This window comes from Octopus sinensis, linkage group LG2 (assembly GCF_006345805.1).
Source record: "Octopus sinensis linkage group LG2, ASM634580v1, whole genome shotgun sequence".
In the NCBI taxonomy this organism is placed as follows: domain Eukaryota; kingdom Metazoa; phylum Mollusca; class Cephalopoda; order Octopoda; family Octopodidae; genus Octopus; species Octopus sinensis.
The window spans coordinates 136039772-136060143 of NC_042998.1; the positions used below are offsets into that span (position 1 = coordinate 136039772).

A 20372-nucleotide genomic window follows, 5' to 3' on the forward strand; every position below is an offset into this window, starting at 1 on the left:
AGTATCATATTTAGAAAGAAAGCATTTTTTTTTTTTTTGCTTTCCTTACCATTTCTGCTATTCCTGAAGAGAAAACTAAACAAAACAAAAAATATAAACTTTTTAGAAGATTTTGAAATTCCTATAGCTTTCAAAATTTTTACGAAAATTTTTCACATAACTAAAATCAATTTGAAATATGACTGAGAATATCAATTGTCAATTTAACTTTTTTCCCTTTTTTCTGAAAAGAGCTGTAAGGAATCTGTGAGATTATTATTGATATTGATATTTAATTAACAGATAAGATTATTTCTAAGCAAATGCCTTACTGAAATATAACTGCAGTGGGTGTGTAATTCTAAAATATGTCAGTTACAAAACATTTTCCAACAAAATGACACCATTTTTTCCCCTCTCACATCACAATTTAATGTTTCTTTTTCATCATTTCACCTGGTTCTTTTAAAAGACAAGTTAATTTCCTTTCACCAAGACTCAACTTCCATTTATTTGTGGAAGAAATGCATGCTCTGATATTTTGGTATTTCATTTGAGGGTCTTTCTTTGTTATTTTTTTTTTTACTTAACTTAATTTTTCAACAAATTCCTAAATAATGAGTAGAAACAGTTATCTATCAATAAGTAATGATTTTTCTGACATTCTTTCTTCAATGATATATGGAAATATCCAATATTATCCAATATTTTGTCATTATTTTCACTAACTCTCTCTTTCTCTCTCAGTTCTAAATAATAGCATTATCATTCCTTTTCATTTAAATACTGAACTGTGTAAAATCCAATACTTGACAGTAAAAGAACAGATACAAAACTTCAAACACACAGACTTGAACAGATTTTTAAGTTCAGTATATCTCTTCTTTACTAATTCTCTTCTAAAGTATCAGAAATTATTTCTGCTGCTGTTGTTGTTGTTTCAGTATTACAAGCTAACTCTGCTTGATGTGACTCAGTATAAAGGTAACTGATAGAATTAAATATTTATTAAACATTTTGTTACCAAGATCATCTTGCCTTTATTGGATAGTAACCTAATATTTAGAACATCAAATATACAGATTCTACTTTAAAGATTATGTGAACATTTGTTTGTTTGTCTTTTGATGAGTGGGGTGAAGGAAGACTGACATCAGTTCAATAAGTATCTAGCTCTGTCATTGGTTCAAATTAATAAAAATCTAATAATCTTCTGATTTTTTCAGATTAATTGGTGACACTCCAGACACTAATGACACCATAATCCAACAGTCCCAAACCATCTTTTTTTTTTTTTTGCACCATGGACTGGTTTCATGCAAGACAATTTTTCCACAGATCAGAAAATCATACACATAACAAAACACAATAAAGTACATAATATATAATTTAATTATTACACATATAATACATATACAATGCAAAAACAACCAGCAAATTGTGATAGTTAATGAAATAAAATATTTTAAAAATTTATTCTTCCTGTGGTACCAAATGATTCACAGCCTCATAGTTGGGAACCCCAACTGTTGACAAATTAATGATATCACAACTAAATTAACAATATTCCAGATGAAATAATGATAGTCCAATTAAATTGACAATACCACAGATGAACTAATGATACCACAGACAAAGTGATGATACTCCAGACAAAATAACAATACTCCATATGAACCAATGATACTGCAGGTGAAGTGGCAACACTGCAGATGAAGTGGCAATATTCCACTATACTAATATTCCAGATAATACACTGATATTTCAGATAATATGACAATACTCCACATGATATGCTGATACTGCAAATGATCTAGTGATACTGCAGATAAGATAGGGATATTATTGGTGATTTGAAGGAAATTTCAAATCTGTCTGCTACTTCTGCATCAAGCAGATAACAAAGAGCTATGACTGGAAACAAGGTATGTTGACATCACTCCAACTCATGCATGGGAATGAGAATGTAAAGATGATAATGGTGGTGATAATGATGATGAGTGACATTCCATATCATATAGAGAATGAACAAAACTATTTTTGCTCTAAGAACAAAACTATTTCTGTTCTGATATAAACTAATCTCTTGATAGCAGAATCAGTAGAGCATTTCATAAAATATCTTATAATATTTAACTGCATGCCTTCTCTTACTTTCCAGGTCAATGACTGCCTGTCAAGTACCGGAGTCAAACTAACACACAAACACACAAATCAGCAGCAGTACTATATTTACAACTACTTTTGTATACTATGGGATGGACATACATCATCATTTCATGCCAGTCATTTCCACACTGTCAGTGTGGAAGAGAGTTTGACAGAGTTGGACAGTTTGACAGGATCCAATAGATTGGAGGACTATGTCTTTCTGTAACACATACATACAGAATGAGACATTTGGTGCTGCTGTTTGGACACTGATGACTTGGCACAGTTGACTGGACATTCAGCCTACTTTTGACAACAATACACATACAGATAGGCAGAGTGAGAGAGAGAGAGAGGAGAGAGAGAGAGAGAGAGAGAGATTATAAACTATTAATTGAATACAACTGACATAAACAATTTCCCTCTCCTCAAACATAAAAACAGAGGAGGAGGAGGAGAAGGGGGGAAAACATCTGATATCAAATAAGTGAGCACTGAATCAGTGACATTAAAATGGTTGTACATCCAATTATTCACTTTTTTAATACATCTTTTATCATTATTTTTTACTTGTTTCAGTCATTGGACTGCAGCTATGCCAGGGCACCACTTTGAAGGGTTGAGCTGGACAAGTCAATCCCAGTACATTTCTTTTTTTTTTCTAAGTCTGGTGCTTATTCTATTGGGCTCTTTTTGCTGAACCACTAAGTTACAGGTACATAAATCAGCACTAGCTGTCAAGTAGTGTTGAGAGACAAACACAAATACAAAGATATACACACAAATATATACATAACTATATGAATAAAAACATATGTATGTATATATACATATAAACCATATATGTATAGGTATATGCACACACACAACAGGCATCTTTCAGTTCCTGTCTACCAAATGCACTCATAACACCAGTGCTATAGTAGAGGATACATGGCCACAGTGGGACTAAACCCAGAATCATATGGTTGGGAAGCAAATCTCTAACCACATAGTCATGTCTCCATAATTATTTCAGTCATAATTTACCTGAAGACCCCATGTAGCCACAGGTAAAACTCATAGTAGCAAGAGTAAGATGGAAAAAATCCAGAGAGCTTTTACCTCTTGGCAACCAAAGATCTCTCTCTTCAAGTGAAAGGAACATTGTATGATGTGTGGTAGTGAGACATCAGCCCTGAATGCAGAGAACATGTGAAGGTTAGCGAGGAATGAAGCTAGTATGCTCCACTGGGTGTGCACTGACAGCATACATGTGCAACAGAGCACTAGTGTATTGAGAGAGAAGTTAGGCATAAGAGGAACTAGATGCAGTGTACAAGAGAGAAGACTGTGTTGGTTTTATAATGTGATGCATATGGATGTTGACAGTTGCCAATCACTTAAAATGGATGGAACTCATGGAAGAGTGGAATCCATGAAGACATAGGATGAAGTACTGAAGTCTGATCGCAGAATGCTGAGTCTTGCAGGGGAGATGACAAAGGATAGAGATATATGGTGCATCGCTGCACTCAAGAAGACCTGTCCACTACAATTGAATTGATATTGGTGTTTGTGGCACATAAAAAGCACTGGTGCTGGTATCACCTAAGAAGTACTGGTGCCAGTACCACATAAAAAGCACCCAGTACACTTTGTAAAGTGGCTGGCATTAAGGGAGGGCATCAAGCCATTGAAACCATGCCAGAACAGACAATGGAGCTTGGTATGGCCCCCCAGCCTTACCAGCTGCTGTCAAGCTGTCCAACCCATGCCAGCATGGAAAACTGACATTAAATGATTAGGACACAATATATCATATATCATCATCATTATTTATGTCTGTTTTCCATTGTTTTCTTGAGTCAGTTGGATCCCCCCCCCATCATACCTTCTCTCCTTTTGTCACAATCACTGGTCATCGTTTTGAGATTCAGCATTATAAGACTAACTTCTATTATTCCTTCTCATGTTCTAGGGTTCTCTCCATTTAGATTGCTTGGTACTTCTTCACTCAACTATCAACTGCCATACACATTACACAACTACCCTCTTACATCCAGTTTTTCTGTCTTCTCATTTGTGTTTCATTGATCACCATACACTAACATTACACATATCATGGAATAATGAAGCATGTCTCCTGAACACTGGCTGCTATGCCTTCAGAACATGTATTGCAATTGCCATTTAAGTCAGTTAGATAAGTGGCATGTGATTAGAACATTGCAGGAAAGAACTGCATGATGGATTCTTCAAACCGAGTCAGTAGGCAGGATACCTAAGGGACTGAGCTGATTAGATAATATCTATTATCTCAGCTGGTTCTTCCTCAAAGTCCAACCCTTGATTCATTGTGGTGGAAAGGTTAAATGAGTGAATGTCAGAGCTATGCTGTCAGAAGCTTCAAGCCACTGAAGGCAGACAGGTCTGACACCAGTAGTGCCAGGGCCACAACCTGGCTAACTGGAGGGTAATGGTGAATTCTAGGTGGCACCTGTTCCAGAATCTGTCTAGTTCCTGATGGTATTGGATTTCACCTGTGGGCATCCTGCAGCGAGAAGGCATAACACAAGAACAACCTGCCACTGGTCATGTATGGTGGCTTACAAATACAGATGGGAACTGTTTTCATGAACTCTGATCATCCCTTGAAACTCCTATGAACTCACAACCATGGTGAACTCAATAGGAGCCGGTTTAACCCCTTCCAAGAGAATGCTGTTACAAGACAAGAAGAATCTCAGCTGGTCACACACGGAAATCAAGCCAGAAAATGTAATGATGGTTGCTTTTGGTAGGACCCATGGAAGCAGTGCCAGAGGACTCTACCCCAACAACCTTCCCAGGAATAGTGGGTGGTGAAAATGGATGGATGGTGGTATGAGGCAGTATCAACTACTTTTCGTGAGTCTTCTGAGCATCTGAAATAATTTACTTCAGACTTGTAGTTACTGCTAATTGCAGCTATGCATCTACTACTTTGCAGTGTTTCTTTCTCTGCTAGTTAGTTTGCAAGTTCTATCACACCTTTCGTGCACCAAAGCATACACTGAAAACATCATACAGATTTCTTACCAACTCTTTTTCTGCATATTAAGTATGGTCACTTATTGTCTTCTTTTCTGCTAACTAAAACTTATGTCTTTGCTAAATTTACTTTGAAGTTTCAAATATCGGTTTTCCTTTCATATTTAGAATTTCTTGAGCAAATTTTCAGCAAAGATGTGACAACTAGGTCATGGACATATTAAAGTTCATACAGACAGTCTGTCTTAAATTCCTCTGTTATAGCCCAGGGCAGTATTTTTCATAGCAGGAAGTTATGAGAATTGAAAAGCAAGTGGAACTGATTACTGGTTTTTAACAAAATTAAGATGACATCAAACTTTTTTTACATTTCTCCAAAACTAAGATGAAGAAAGATAAATTTTATGAATGCAAATTCTATTTTGTATTTTCAAAGGATGAGGAGGCAAAATGACTTCACAAACATTTGATAAGGGCAAAACGTCAGTAGCATCCTGTCTTCACAGAAATCCAAATTACATCTCATCTAAACTGATTCTCTTCTAATAAACTGTGCTAATATTCTTTCCGTTACATTCCTATCTTGGTTTGATACTTATGCAGATGTTTGTTTCTGGAGAATTTCTTTCATCCTTGTTGCAGATGATGATGATGATGATGATACTTCTATGCTACTTGACTAACTATGCAAGTGTACAGTGCATGTTCTACTTCATCAAATATTTTCAGTATCTCAGTGACTATTCTTGATGAACCACCTGCTCTCTTCTTTTTATCTCTTTAACTGTGCTTTCAATCATACATATGTCAAAAGTAGATCCCTCTGTTGATGTCGTTTGGATTAGACATCACTGTGTACTCTAAATTCAGCAAACTCTTGTAATATCATCTCCAAACTTCTTTCTTTTCAGGAATGGTGAAAGTTAAGTGCATCATTGTCATTTCAAAACACACTTTTCCAAAATGTTACATTTGAGACATTGTTTTGCAATGTGGACTAATGCCTGGTTCTCTCCTCATAGAACATTGGCAAAGTATACCTGACCTCTTGCTTCTCTTTTAACTGCCTGATATAGTTTCCTGCTCCTCCCTTTCTTCCAATGTTCCTAGGCTTATCAAGAAATGTTGATGATAGATTTAAGGTACATTCTGTACCAACAAATCAAAAGAAACTCATTTCTTTTTTATTTTCTAAGTTTAAAGAAAAGGGCAGAACCCATGACACTTGAAGGCTTTTGAGACTGGTGACTGTGTAAAATATGTTACCGGTCAACACTAGCAGGAAAGACATGAGCAAGGAAGAGATTCCAGGGAGATTATGTTCTGGGGATGAAGGATTGGACATAATGGTTAGTATGAAAGAAATGGAGGCTGAATGCATCAAGAGTGCAGAGATAGAAAGGTAAGTGGGACAAGGATACCTGAGGAGTGAAGGTACAAGACTAGCCAGCTTTGAGGAGCAGAGATCAGTCATAAAAAAAGACTGAGAGGAGACAGTTATATTTTCTATATAATATATCACCAGCAACCTCTAGGAGTTGAGGAAAGCTCTTCACCAAATTTTAACTACTGTGAACGAGAATGTAACTATGTAGGCCCATGTAACTATATAGGATCCACAAGTTCATTGTGAACCAGATTCTTGTTGGTTCACAGAAATAAAAAGGCACTGTTTGTGGCTTCATATGGCTATAATCCCATTTGTCATTGAGATGTTTGTTCATGTTGCATCAAAGTGCCATCAGAGTAGATGCATCTCTCCTTGTGTTGGTTAATTGACAATGATTTTCACTTGTATACAATGATGCCACATTTCAAATTTATTTCATGTCTTTGAAAGAAACTCTTCTTTGTCCTTCTCACATATGGTTTCCTCCAATCAAATAGAAAACAATTGTTTGGACAATAAATGATCTGCCATTTACATGACATGGCCAGCTCCTCAATGTTAAAGTTACAAAAGCATGATTTCAATGCAGAAGATATTGGGCTTGCTCAAATACACTAACACTCTTCGGTCACTCCTGAAAATGAATGTGCATGTTTTTCCTCAGACATCTCTGATGGTATACTTCCAGCTTATTGATTAGTAGCCTATAATTTGTTCAGATTTCAGAAATATATTGTGAGTAAAACAGCCTTACACACCATAAGTTTAGCTGTTTGTCTCATGTCATGATCTTCATATACTCATCTTCATAGACCTGGCACATTTTATCCAGTGCTGGGTTGCCTCATCAATATGTACAGGTTGTAATACATGACAACCCCAAAACAGGAAGTATTATATATTTTCCACTATCAATCCATATACTCAAATGACTGCAACAGGTACCTAGGTACTTACTTGTTGAATGCTGGTTGATGCAAGATCTTTATTTCATTTACGCTGAGAGTTAGAAACATGCTCTCATATTCATCAGTGAAAATAATGGTAAGCATAGTTGTTGTACTGAATTCACACTAAGTGCGGCACTGCCTATGTATTGAAATTCAATTACCTAAGTTATAGATTTTGTCCTGACATGGAGTCTGCCAGAATTGAATGCATCAGCATTTGTGCAGTATGGACATCAGGTGTAAGTTTGCCCATAGTGAACTTGAGCATGGCTGAGAGGAAAGTGGAAAAGAGCATAGCTGCAAAATACATATGCCAGCTTTATTCCTGTTTGCATTTCAAACTGATCTCTAGTGGAAAGATGGCATTGCAATTTGGCTGTCATGGTATCACAAAGGAGTCATGTGATTATGTTGAGGTTTTGTGGACAGTCAAGTTTTACTTGTACTTTCTACAGTTTTTGATTTATGGAATCAAATGCCAGGTTGAGGTCAAAGGAAAGCATGTGTTGCTTGCAGAGTTTCTCTTGTAACTGATAAATGCTGAAAATCACATCAAAAGTGTCAAAAATTAGCTTGAGATTCAAACAGGCAAGTCTCTGATAGTGGAATAAATAAGTTGGTCAAGAATGATTCAAGCCAAAATTTTTCCAGCAGGTAACAAGTTTCCAATTTAGAAGGCACAATCTGAGTCTCTGTCATGAAGATGGTTCTAACAGTTCCTTATCTGAGTTCAGTTGATATCTCTTTCACATTCAGATTAGCAAAAACAATATCTGAAACTTTACTGTTAATACTATATTCTCCAATTGATATAGATAAATTTCAATCAGAATTCCATTAGAGCTGGGTGCCATTTTATTTTCAGGAACAGATTGTTTATTTTTATATATACATTTTTTTTTTGTGGTGGAAGTCCAGCAATATCAGAAGTTATTTATCATTGGCTTTTAGTGTGATATAACCTAGAGATCTTACATTGGCTGCACAGACACAATTAATCAAGATTCCAAATGTTTTTTCCTTGTTGCAGGGTATTCAGATTCCAAATGTTTTTTCCAGTTGCAGGGTATTCAGCCTAAATTTGACATTTTGCACAAAATGAAAAAAACAACAACACAATATCCCATCCAAAAATTAAAGTATTTTTAAAATATCAAAAAATATCAACTAGATTATGGCTGCGAGGTAACAGTAGCTGCCCTCAGCATCCACTACGGCCTCAAGACAGCTACAGAACTTGACACATGCATTCCTCACTGTATCCCTTGGAAGATCTTCAAACACCACCTTGATGTTGGCTACCAGCTCAGCTTTGGTATTGCATGTAGAGTGGTAGGTATCTTTCTCACCTGTGCCCGATACATAGTAATCTATGGGACTACAAGTGGGGGAATTAGGAGGCTAGAAATTGGGATCGGTGAAGTCATAGAAATTCCCTGACAACTACTTCAGACTCTAGACAGAGATATGACAAGAAGCCAGATCCTGCTGCCATACATATGACTTTCCAATAGCAACTCTTTCCAGACAGGGATTGACTACAGTCTCTACTAACCTCACATAACAGTCTGAATTGAGCTTAAGGTCCCATTCAAAGATGTGGGAATGGATTCCAACATATGAGCCATGCTACATGGCAGTGAAACATAGGCTGTGACTGCTGAGGACATGTGTAAGCTTGCAAGGAATGAAGCCAGTATGCTCTGCTGGATGTGTAATATCAGTGTGTAGACTCAACAGAGTGTAAGTACCTTGAGAGAAAAGTTGAACCTAAGAAGCATCAGATGTGGTGTGCAAGAGAGACGACTGCACTGGTATAGTCATATGGCGAGAATGGATGAGGAGAGCTCTGTGAAAAAGTGCCACACCCTAGTAGTTGAGAGAACCTGAGGAAGAGGTAGACCCAGGAAGACCTGGGATGAAGTGGTGAAGCACAACCTTCGAACATTAGGCCTCACTGAGGTAATGACTTGTGACAGAAACCTTTGGAAATATGTAGTGTGAGATCTGGCAAGCCAAGTGAGACCTTAACCTGTGGCCTATGCCAGGGGTGTAACCAGCCCACTTATGCGTACCTTTCCTTCATTGGACATTAAACTCTGTTTGCAAAGACCTGTTGAGCCAATCGAAATCAAATCAAATTCAATGACTGGCACCTGTGCCAGTGGAGTGCTAAGAGCACCATCTGAGTGTGATCGTTGCCAGAGCAGCTGACAGGCTTCCGTGCCAGTGGCACGTGAAAAACCTTTCGAGTGAGGTCGTTGTCTGGTGCTGGACTGGCCCCTGTGCAAGTGGGATGTAAAAAACACCATTTGAGCAAGGCTGTTGCCAGTACCACCTGACCAGCCCTCATGCCGGTGGCACATAAAAGCACCAACTACACTCATGGAGTGGTTGGCGTTAGGAAGGGCATCCAGCTGTAGAAACTCTGCCAGATCAGATTGGAGCCTAGTGCAGCCATCTGGTTCGCCAGTCCTCAGTCAAATCATCCAACCCATAGTAGCATGGAAAGCAGATGTCAAACGATGATGATGATAATGATGATGAACACAGTCAAGATGCCTGCTGTGTCACTTTCTGCTGGCCATGGCTTCATAGTCTTCATTGCAGCTGTCCATGTCATGTCTTACAACCTTTACAGTGTTCACAGAGTATTGAACAGCAGTCATAATGTTAGCATTTTGATATCCAGCATGAATCATCATGATACAAGCAACTATTACTAATATTCAGATGGCTTCCAGTCATCGAACTTTTTCTCAACTACAACTTCAATCTTTATGTTCTCCAACACCACTGACTGTTCACTAATACATCAAGCAGTTCTTGTAAAGAGATCATCAAATTTACCCCAAATACCCTATACATTATCCTCCCTAATATTTGTACCATTTTGCAATTCATCAGATGTAGGACTTGAACTTGGGCCAAAAGTCACTTTAGTTATACTGAAAAACCTGCTTATGTCAAACTATTTCTGAATTTCAAGTGATTTCACTTACTATCAATCGTTTTACATAGCACATGTTTATTTCAGGATTGCGGCCTGTGCTTGCTGACAAGCTTTTGTTATTTTGGTAAGCATGACGAGCTGCTCTCTTTCTGTCAATCAACTTCTTATTTGGGTGTTGATTTTATCAAACCAGTGACAGTGTTCTCTTGCCATGAAATTCAGAAACTCCTGACAAGCTGCAGAGATGCCAGTCTTTAGAGTGCACTATGTATTTTAAATGGTATGGTAATTACTGGATGACAGTTCATCATCTAGACACTGCTAAAGTTGCTCTGCTTTTGATAGGTCTGAGAAAGACTCAGGGTTGATTTTCCACTGGCATAATTTCTACTGTTGATGTTGTTTATTATAGAAGAAATTGAATTATTCAACTCATTTCATGTAACCAATCATCAGTCTCATCTGGTGATCAATAACATGAAACTCAGTATAATAGTTTGTTAAGCCTTTCAGCTTCAAGCACTATTAATACACACATACACACTGGTGTTAGGAAGGACATCCAGTCGTAGAAACACTGCCAGATCAGACTGGAGCCTGGTGCAGACTCCTGGCTTCCTTGACTCCGGTCAAAACCTCCAACCCATGCTAGCACGGAAAACAGACGTTAAACGATGATGATGATACATAGGTATGTATGTATATGTGTGTATATATATATATATATATATATATATATATATATATATATATATATACATATATATGCATGCATGTATATATGTATGTATATATATATCTATGTATACATACATATGTGGATGCATATATATATATATATGTATCTCTCCCTCTCTCTCTCTCTATATATATATATATATACATATATATATAAAAAAATGTGTGTGTATAAAGGCAGTAAGGTGGCAGAACTGTTTGTACGTTTGGAAAAATGCTTAGTGGCATTTTGACTAACTTTATGTTCTGATTTCAAATTCCACCAAGGTTAACTTTGTCTTTCAACCTTGTGGGGTCGATAAAATATGTACAACTTGAGTATGAGGTCAACGTAATCAGCTATCTCCTCCTCCAAAATTGCTGGTCTTGTGCCAAAATTTGAGATCAACATATATATATATATATTCAAACAAACAATTAAAAAAAAAGAAAGAAACGAACGTGGAGACGTGCATAAAAAAATATTAATTTGATGGTCTGTGAAGAGAGAGAGTTGTTAACGTTTCGAGCATAGCTCTTCATACGAAACAGGTTAAGTCCAAAGAGAAAAAAGGAAAAATAAGGAAACATCGTCAATAATCCACGTGCAGTTACACACACACACGCGCACACACATATTATATATATATATATATGAGAAAATCACAGAATAGATGACAAATTTGAGGAGTTTTTTCTTTTCCCAAAAGAGTATCTGATTGATTACCTTATGGTATTCATACATACTCTCTGTATGCCGAGTTCAAATACCACACAGATCAATTTTCATCCTTTCGAAAATTATTAAGTATCAGCCCAGTAGTATGATCGATTCTCTCTCTCTCTCCCTCCCTCCCTCTATAAGAAGTCAGCTGTGGTGAGACTTGGAGAGGGATGGGCTCCGTCTAATTCTTAGACACGCCGTACGTCTTAACGACATCCCCGATGACTCCTTCAGAAGTTAGAGTTTAAAGAAACGCTATTATATAATTTGTGTTGTCATAGCATACCAATCGTGTAGTCAGTGAATAAGCAACTTAAAATATTTGTTTAGCTACCATTATTTGAAATATGCTCTTTTCCCTGTGGCTGAAATGTGATATTTTTCCTGCGCTCTACCCCACGACCAAAACTGATATGTTTGTATCGCTTTTTTTTTAGGTGATTTTATTTCCGTTTTGTGTTTTTATCCTTATAAATCTGTTTTCACCACCATTCAAGTATCAATATTTGAAGCCCCTTACGTTCTGAGGTCCCCCGAATCGACTACGCCCTCTCTCAAGACCTTGTGAGAAATTAACTTTAAAGACTTGTGCACGCGCACACAGGCGCGTGAACCTACGCGTATAAAGAGAGAGAATGAAAGAAGTAAGAAAAATCGAGAGAAAAAGTGAGAGGGTGAGACATGTGAGAAGGGAGAGGAGAGAGAGAATTGTGGGGATAGAAGAAAAAAAAAGGAATGAAAAAGAGAACGCACTCGAGGAGTAAAGAATAGTGAAATATAAGAAGAAAATAAGGTGTTTAATCTCGACTCCCCAGCTCATCTATTTTCACATGGGTTAGATAGACATCAGTTCCCAGAGGCTGCTACTTCCAACCAACATTCTAAATAAAGAGGAACTAATGTGTCGATATTTTCATTCGAGAAAAACCGGAATATTGACGAAAGTGGCAAGGACAATAAGGCGAAAGAATTGTGATTGCCTTACAGATCAGGAATTTACAAATCAATAGATTTTATCTGTCAAGATTATCAGCGGAAGATGCGATTTAGTGTTGAACACACACACACACACACACATACATATATATATTCGTTTACTTTGGGTTTCATTCACTTTTCTAATGTAAAAGTCTTCTTAACATCGTAAAACATGTTTAAAGAATTTTTCTAAGAGACAGTTTGAACGATCCTGTGGTTTGTTTTATAACACGGAGTCCCCTTGACTAACAAATAAATTTGCCTTGTATCTGCGGCAATCGCAGAAAGAGGAAACTACCCAAGCTATCTGATACAACATGATTAGCAAATGAATGAAGCTAAAATTTCCCCTAATTTTGCAGTTAGTAGGCATTAAGTTTTGTCTACGAGGTCAGGTTTTAGGTTTCGTAGGCAAAACAGGTTGCAAAATTTTACATTTTCCAGTTTCCGATAAATTATTTAAGAACAACTCAACAACTGTTAATTTTAGCCTTCTTAATTTCATTATTTTATTTATTTATTTATTTATTTATTTGAAAAGCATATTTTTCTTTTATTCTCGTGTGTAAAATTTCCTCCGCGGGTTTTATACGCAAATCTTATAAATCATTAATTTTAGTTTTGTCATCTTTTGGTAGCTAATAGACATTTATGATTGAGTTAACCTTAAAATATTTCAGAACTCATCTAGGTGGGATTTGAACTCTCTCGTAAGTTACATAACAAACTCCATATCATAAAAACTAACCTCCCTATTCAACTGATATCTTATACAAATTACAATATCTCTGAAGTTTAATATACACAACACTCTCATATTGTGACTATTACTAACAACCCGTTCGATCTGCTAGAAATAGCAATCAAATCTCATTCCACCCCGCTACAGTTTTTTTAAATGGAAGAATACAGTTAAAGTTAAATATACAAAAAGATAGGATGAGCACAGCTGGAATACCTTTCGTCATACATCTGCTCGATCGGCTATATCAAGGAAAGCCATCGAGGGAGCATGAACGAGGTTGCCCGAATTGCTAGAAATAGCAGCTAAACCCCCTTCAAATCACACACCGCCGTCTAGGAAAAGGGGTGACGTAGACAATGGGGTCCCTAAGTATTCCTAAATCGGTAGAATCGCCACAGTTGAAATGTTTGTGATAATAAGACAATTCGATCAGGTTCATCTAGGGCTTAAACAACAACAGCATTATCAATGAGAAAGTAAATCCAGAGCCTATTGATTTTGAAAAACACATTTCCATATATATATATATATATATATATATATATATATATATATTATATATATATATATAGAGAGAGAGAGAGAGAGAGAGAGAGAGAGAGAGAGAGATTCATATAGAATAGAGTCGGAAATTATCTATTTTGCCAAAATCTGCAATATCTTCTTCGGATTTGTATGTTTTAAACAACGGAGATTACGGTTCTGCAACATCTCTGTAAAAATGATCAATTCCGAAATGAAATTCTGCCAAATAATTGGCTTTGTCAAAAGTTTTATTTTGCATAATCATAATCTCCGGTGTTTAAAACATACATGTGAAAGAAAAAAAATCAGAAAAATGTCAAAAAGAAAGTTATAGAAAGTTGAAAAAGTGGGCATGTGTGTGTGTGTGTACAAAAGCTTGTTCAGATGAGGGCACCGCCCATGATCCTTTCACGGCTGCTGACACGGAAAGGAAGTTATCCTAAGGCCCAATTACTTTGCAACAGAATGAACTCCCAAAGGCAGACCAACGGCCAGCTGGCTATGTAAGACCAAGCGATGTAAAACCCCAAGTTGAACAAAACAAGGATTTCCAAGTAGATCATACCACCAAAGAAGAAAAGAAAGCCAAGAAAATACACGTGGAATGAGAGGGGGATTTGAGGCTGTGAAAAACGTATTTCATACCAACTGTGAATTGTCAACTACAAGTTGAATGTAGTAATAACTGAAGTCCCTATAAGCGATAATACGTAAAGTGATCGCTTGATCTGCTAGAAATAGCTGCCAAATCTTTCTGAAATCACACCCTACTATCTTATATCATTAAGGCATTAGATAATGTGGTCTTACATGTATTGTATCTAAAATCAAGAGGAAATGGCAGTGGCTGGAATACTTTTGCTCATAGGTTTGCTTAACCAGATTTGACCGGGGTTAAACAACGTGACTTGGTCAAATTAAGTAGCGTTTGCGTGATTGCTCGATCTGCTAGAAATAGCAGCCTTACTTCATCCGTCTTATACAAGATGATATTTAAGACTACATTGGATAACACAGAGGATTAGGGTTACATAATAACTGAATAAGACAGGATGATCATAGCTGACTTGGGTTAATTTTTTTAAAAATTATTATTATTATTAAAGTTAATAATATCGATTATTTATTAATGTCTCGAAATTGATAGATTGGGTACATTAAGAGGACAAGTTGTAAAATGGAATTAATAGCAAAATATGGCAATATCCCATGACGTAGACCACTACCTGGGACTAATGGAAAAATCCCACAGGTCAACGATTACTAAGGGTAAATGCGTTCTTTCAGCTGTTTTCTTCGGCCTACAAAGCATATGATGAGAGCGGGCCCAGAGTCTGGATTATGATTGTAAATCGAGCCGACACATGAAAATATTTACTGAAGAGGCAGTATCTCCTTTTCCACAACCATTTTCTTCTCCATGTGTTAAATTTTCAAAAAGTAAACGTGAGTTTGGCCGAAGAGGAAGTGCCCGAAGTCAGCCCTTTCAGTCGTGTCCACGCGCAACTTCTTTCACCATAGCCACCAGAGAGAGGAAAACTACCTGTCCTTCCTGATCAAAAGAAGGCAACGAGATGCCGGTTGAATTCGCATCGACTATAAGATGTTGCTATCTCGGAAATAAATGTTTATTATTATGTTATTAAACAGAGTCGTACGAGCAATTATCTCTATATCTCTCTCTCTCTCCATATATATATATATATATATATATATATATATATATATAAATAAATATATACACACATACAGAGAGTGAGAGTGTGTGTGTGTGTGTGTGCGAGACGTTTGGTGGAACAAACGCACATACATATTTGTATATAAATATACTTTTTGATAAGTGCCATACACGAAACTCTCGGTCCTTGAGCTACTTCTATAACTTTCTGTCGAATACAAAATACTAAAAAGTATACTTAATACACACACACACACACATGATCAGGATGAAACGCAGCAGACGCGATATAATGATAGTGAAAGAGGTGTTGATAACCGATGTAGTTATATATTATTACTATAATTATTTCCAGAAATAACCGTTATGTGTTGTAGCGACAGCAAAATACTAAAATAATCACATCACAAATTACTGGCCATCACAACTAAGTTGGTAAAGAACCATCATCTTACCTCTGGATTTTGTGGAATCTGTCCACAGTTCGAATCTGGTCTACTTCCCACCGACACAATCCACACCATGTCCGGACGAATGACTGACCTCTGTGGTTGTTGACCACCACCAAACGGCAACATTGATGCAATGTGAAGTTAAAAAAGCATCTTCAATGTCTACATGCCAAAATTGTTTTTCATTCATCCTTTGTTATTCTGTTTTGTCGCTAAATAGTATTTTACGAATACATATCTTCTCATGTTTGTCAAATTTCACACACTGCTGCTATGTGAATGTACCCTAGTATGTTTCCGTCATAACACCGCCGCTTTCTGGGTTTTAGGTATAAGCTTCCGTCGGCACCCAGGTTGCTGTGCACATATAAAAAAAAAACGTGTTTGCTGTACGCTGTGCACATACGTAAAGTAGATTTGTCTTCGACAAAGCTTGAGCGACAGAAGATGGATATATTCAAGCAGGAAAACGACTACTTTAATGGTGATACAGACTTGGAACGGTGTTGTGCGTAGACATGTACTCGTCCGTGTAGATTAGTGGTCAGCATGTATGTATCAATGTATGTGTGTGTGTGTGTGCGCGCGCGTGGGTATATACATATATATCTATAAGAGTATTGGCGAGCACGTTCGCGTCATTCACAGCTTCTTTACTAGAGCGAAAGTGGAAAATGTCGAAGGCATCTTCGCAAAAGCATGTCTTGGACTCTTGAACCGTGACAACAGATAGGCAGGTCGCTCTCTCTCTCTCACTCACTCACTTAATAATGACGTATGTGTGTGTCATACGTTTTCGTGTGAGAAAAACAGAAAGGGAAAATTAGAAGCTGACGATGATACTGACAGCCGTGCTTCAACTGGCAAAAACTAACTTAGTGTATCGCTAGCACACACCTTGCTGTATGGACAAGCTCTGTAACCTGGACTGGCCTGCATTTGACAGCGATCTTCACTAAATGCTATTAGTCCCACAGGACTCTTCCTTTATGCGTGATATATATATATATATATATATATTAGAGGTGCGTATGTGCGAAACCTGCTGTTGTCACTCGTCCACTACCATAATGAATGATTGTTCTGTCCAGATGGTTATACAATACATACCTGTATTAAAGCAAACAGCGCGAAGGAAAAAATATATAACGCATTTTTTTTACAGTTAAAGTCAGTTCTCCGTGGTCATCGCCGTCGTCATCATTACCATCTGTAGCACCATCATCACCCTTCAATGTATTATCTGCGATAATACATGTTTTTACCATCACAATCCTACCTGCTACAACAATATCCTTCCTCAATCTTATCATGCACTTTCTACTAGAGTTCACTCATTCTCTCTCTCTCTCTCTCTCTCTCTCTCTCTGATACACATTCTGTATTTCTAATCTTCAACCCGCTTTCCCCACAAATCTTCACTTACATAAAATCAACATACATTTAATATACACGCACTAACGAACGTACAAACGTCACTGAAATATAACGAAATAATACTTCATATGCATGGGTATTTTTTTTACTTCGTTCTATAACCATGCACATCTGCACATACACTTACTACACATTTTCATGTTAAATTAATTCATACATACATACATGTATATATACATAGTATATACATATATATGTATATATTGTATGTATGTTTATGCTATGTATATATTATATGCTATGTATAAAAAAAATATGCATTTATTCTTTTAGTTGTTTCAATCATTTGCTGGAGCACCGCCTTTAGTCGAACAGATCGACCCCAGGACTTATTCTTTGTAAGTCTAGTACTTATTCTGTTGGTCCTTTTTGCAGGAATGTAAACACACTAACATCGGTTGTCAAGCGATGGAGGGGGACAAACACAGACACACACACACATATATATATATATATATATATATATATATATATATATATATATATATATATATAACGGGCTTCTATCAGCTTCCATCTGCTAAATCCACTCACAAGGTTTTGGTTGGGTCGAGGCTATAGCAGAAGACAGTTGCTCAAGCTGCCATGCAGTGGGACTGAACCTGGAACCAAGTGGTTGGGAAGCAAGCTTCTTACCATACAGTTACTACTGCGCCTATATATATATCGTTATTTCTGTTCTATATATATATACCAACCATATGATTCTGGGTTCAGTCCCACTGCGTGGCACCTTGGGCAAGTGGCTTCTACTATAGCTCCGGGCCGACCAAAGCCTTGTGAGTGGATTTGGTAGACGGAAACTGAAAGAAGCCCGTCGTATATATGTATATGTTTGTGTATATGTGTTTGCCCCCTAACGTCGTTTGACAACTGATGCTGGTGTGTTTAGGTCCGTAACTTAGCGGTTCGGTAAAAAAATACGATAGAATAAGTACTAGGCTTACAAAGAATACGTCCTAAAGGCGGTGCTCCAGCATGGCCGCAGTCAAATGCCTGAAACAAGTAAAAGTATGAAAGAGAATATATATATACACTTTTTTTATTAAAGCTATGCATATATGCATGCATATACACACACGTGTGATTACACATTTAACGAAACTTCGATGATACTAAATAAAATTACTATCTTTTAGTCACTATCCTTTACATTTATTACATGTAAACTACCTAAAACATTTCATCCCTTGCATATATATATATATATATATAAAGCCTTACCTTGGGCCTTCAACTTCTTAGTGGAATCATAGGGACGCCGTCGTGATTTACGGCGTGTCTTGGGCATTTGTAAATCCGGCGGAATCCACCCTTCTCCTTGATCGACCACTGTCGACTTCTTTGAGAAAGAGAGACGGGGTGGGGAGAGAATAAAGAATGAGCGAAAGGGAAGAGACTACCTTACTATAAGACTGATACTTTATTTATCAACCCGGAGAGGATGAATCGTAAGGTTGACGTCTGGGTGCAGAGAGCTGGGATCTTTTCGGTTTGACCGGCAGTTTTTTAAAATAATTTCCACGTAACTAAACACTTTTAAACTTTGTATACTGGTAGAATGTGTTTATTAAACACCTTTTTCTCTTGGCTTTATTGAGAAAATTCTATGGTTTGTAAGATATTTGTTGCTGTTTTTTCTTCAATTTCTGCAATTTCAACCAATCACTGACGTCTATTGAGTTAAAAAAAACATTCTGTGCCGTATGAATATGTCCCTCGTTTAAGAAACAGATTGGGTTTATTTACATTTGTGAAGAAAAAAATATACCCTTCCTCCCACCCTAACCCTAAAACAGATTGAAATGCAATAGATCGATACTAGGGTCATAATTATGGGTGACAATTTCATATGACACCGCTAGAAAAAACTGCCGTTCAAACCGAAAAGATCCGAGAGCTGGAACAATTACCTTAAAGTTGTGTATCTGAAGCTCTTACAAGATCGGTCAATTGGCCTGCCTTATGTATAAGTGTGTGTGTGTGTGCGCGCGCGCGTTGAAGGAGAGGAGAGAGAGAGACGCAGACAGACAATGAGACAGGGAGACAGACAGACGATTTGCAGAGTCGTTAGGGCGTTGTATAGATTGCTAATCGGTAACTGTTCTGGCTCTCTATGCTCTGAGTTCAAATACTGTTGGGGTCTATTTTGCTGTTGTTCCTTTCGGAGTCGAGTCGATCGATAAAGTACCAGTTATGTACTTGGATCGATTCTTCTGTTTCTGTTAAAAAAAAATTTAGACCTGGATTTGACCACTCGACCTGAATTTTAAATACCCAACACACACTGTATGTTGCGACGACCTTCCTATAATTCGTCCAGTAAATTGAAAATCCAAAGCAAGACATAAATATAAAATATTCTGCAGTGTCCCCTTTACCTTAAAAGAGGCGCTCGATAAACATTTACGCGAAGAATAAGTGAGGTTCACAAACAGATGGTGATCTGTGAAATAATCACGTTATGAAACATCATTGAGCTTTTGTGAGTCCTAGCAGCCGTTTGTGGACAGTTTCATCGATGCCAAGAAGCCCCTTAGCAGCTTGCGCAAGGAAGCTCTATAGGAGGCTATCTTAAGTACCCGGCGTTATCGGAAGTTTAAAGAATGCTAAAGGAAATAAATATATTTATTCTGATAAAAAAAGATATTTTCAGAAAAATTCTATCAGATGACGTGAGT

At 37.1% G+C, this 20372-nt stretch overlaps 1 protein-coding gene across 4 annotated transcripts in view; it reads right to left on the minus strand.

Moving 5' to 3' along the window:
• Window positions 1-19038, minus strand: part of LOC115230820 — a 329692-nt gene extending 310654 nt beyond the window's left edge. For 2 of the 4 annotated variants that reach the window (XM_029800954.2, XM_036499570.1), the window contains exon 1: window positions 16258-17568. Coding sequence is in view for 1 of the 4 variants with exons in the window: in XM_029800948.2 (XP_029656808.1) it covers window positions 16258-16380 (123 nt within the window). In the remaining 3 variants the exon portion in view is untranslated. Of the gene's footprint in view, window positions 1-16257; window positions 17570-18915 lie in introns of those variants that run through there. The other 2 variants (XM_036499562.1, XM_029800948.2) reach the window with 2 other exon arrangements.
• Window positions 19039-20372: the final 1334 nt, after the last annotated feature.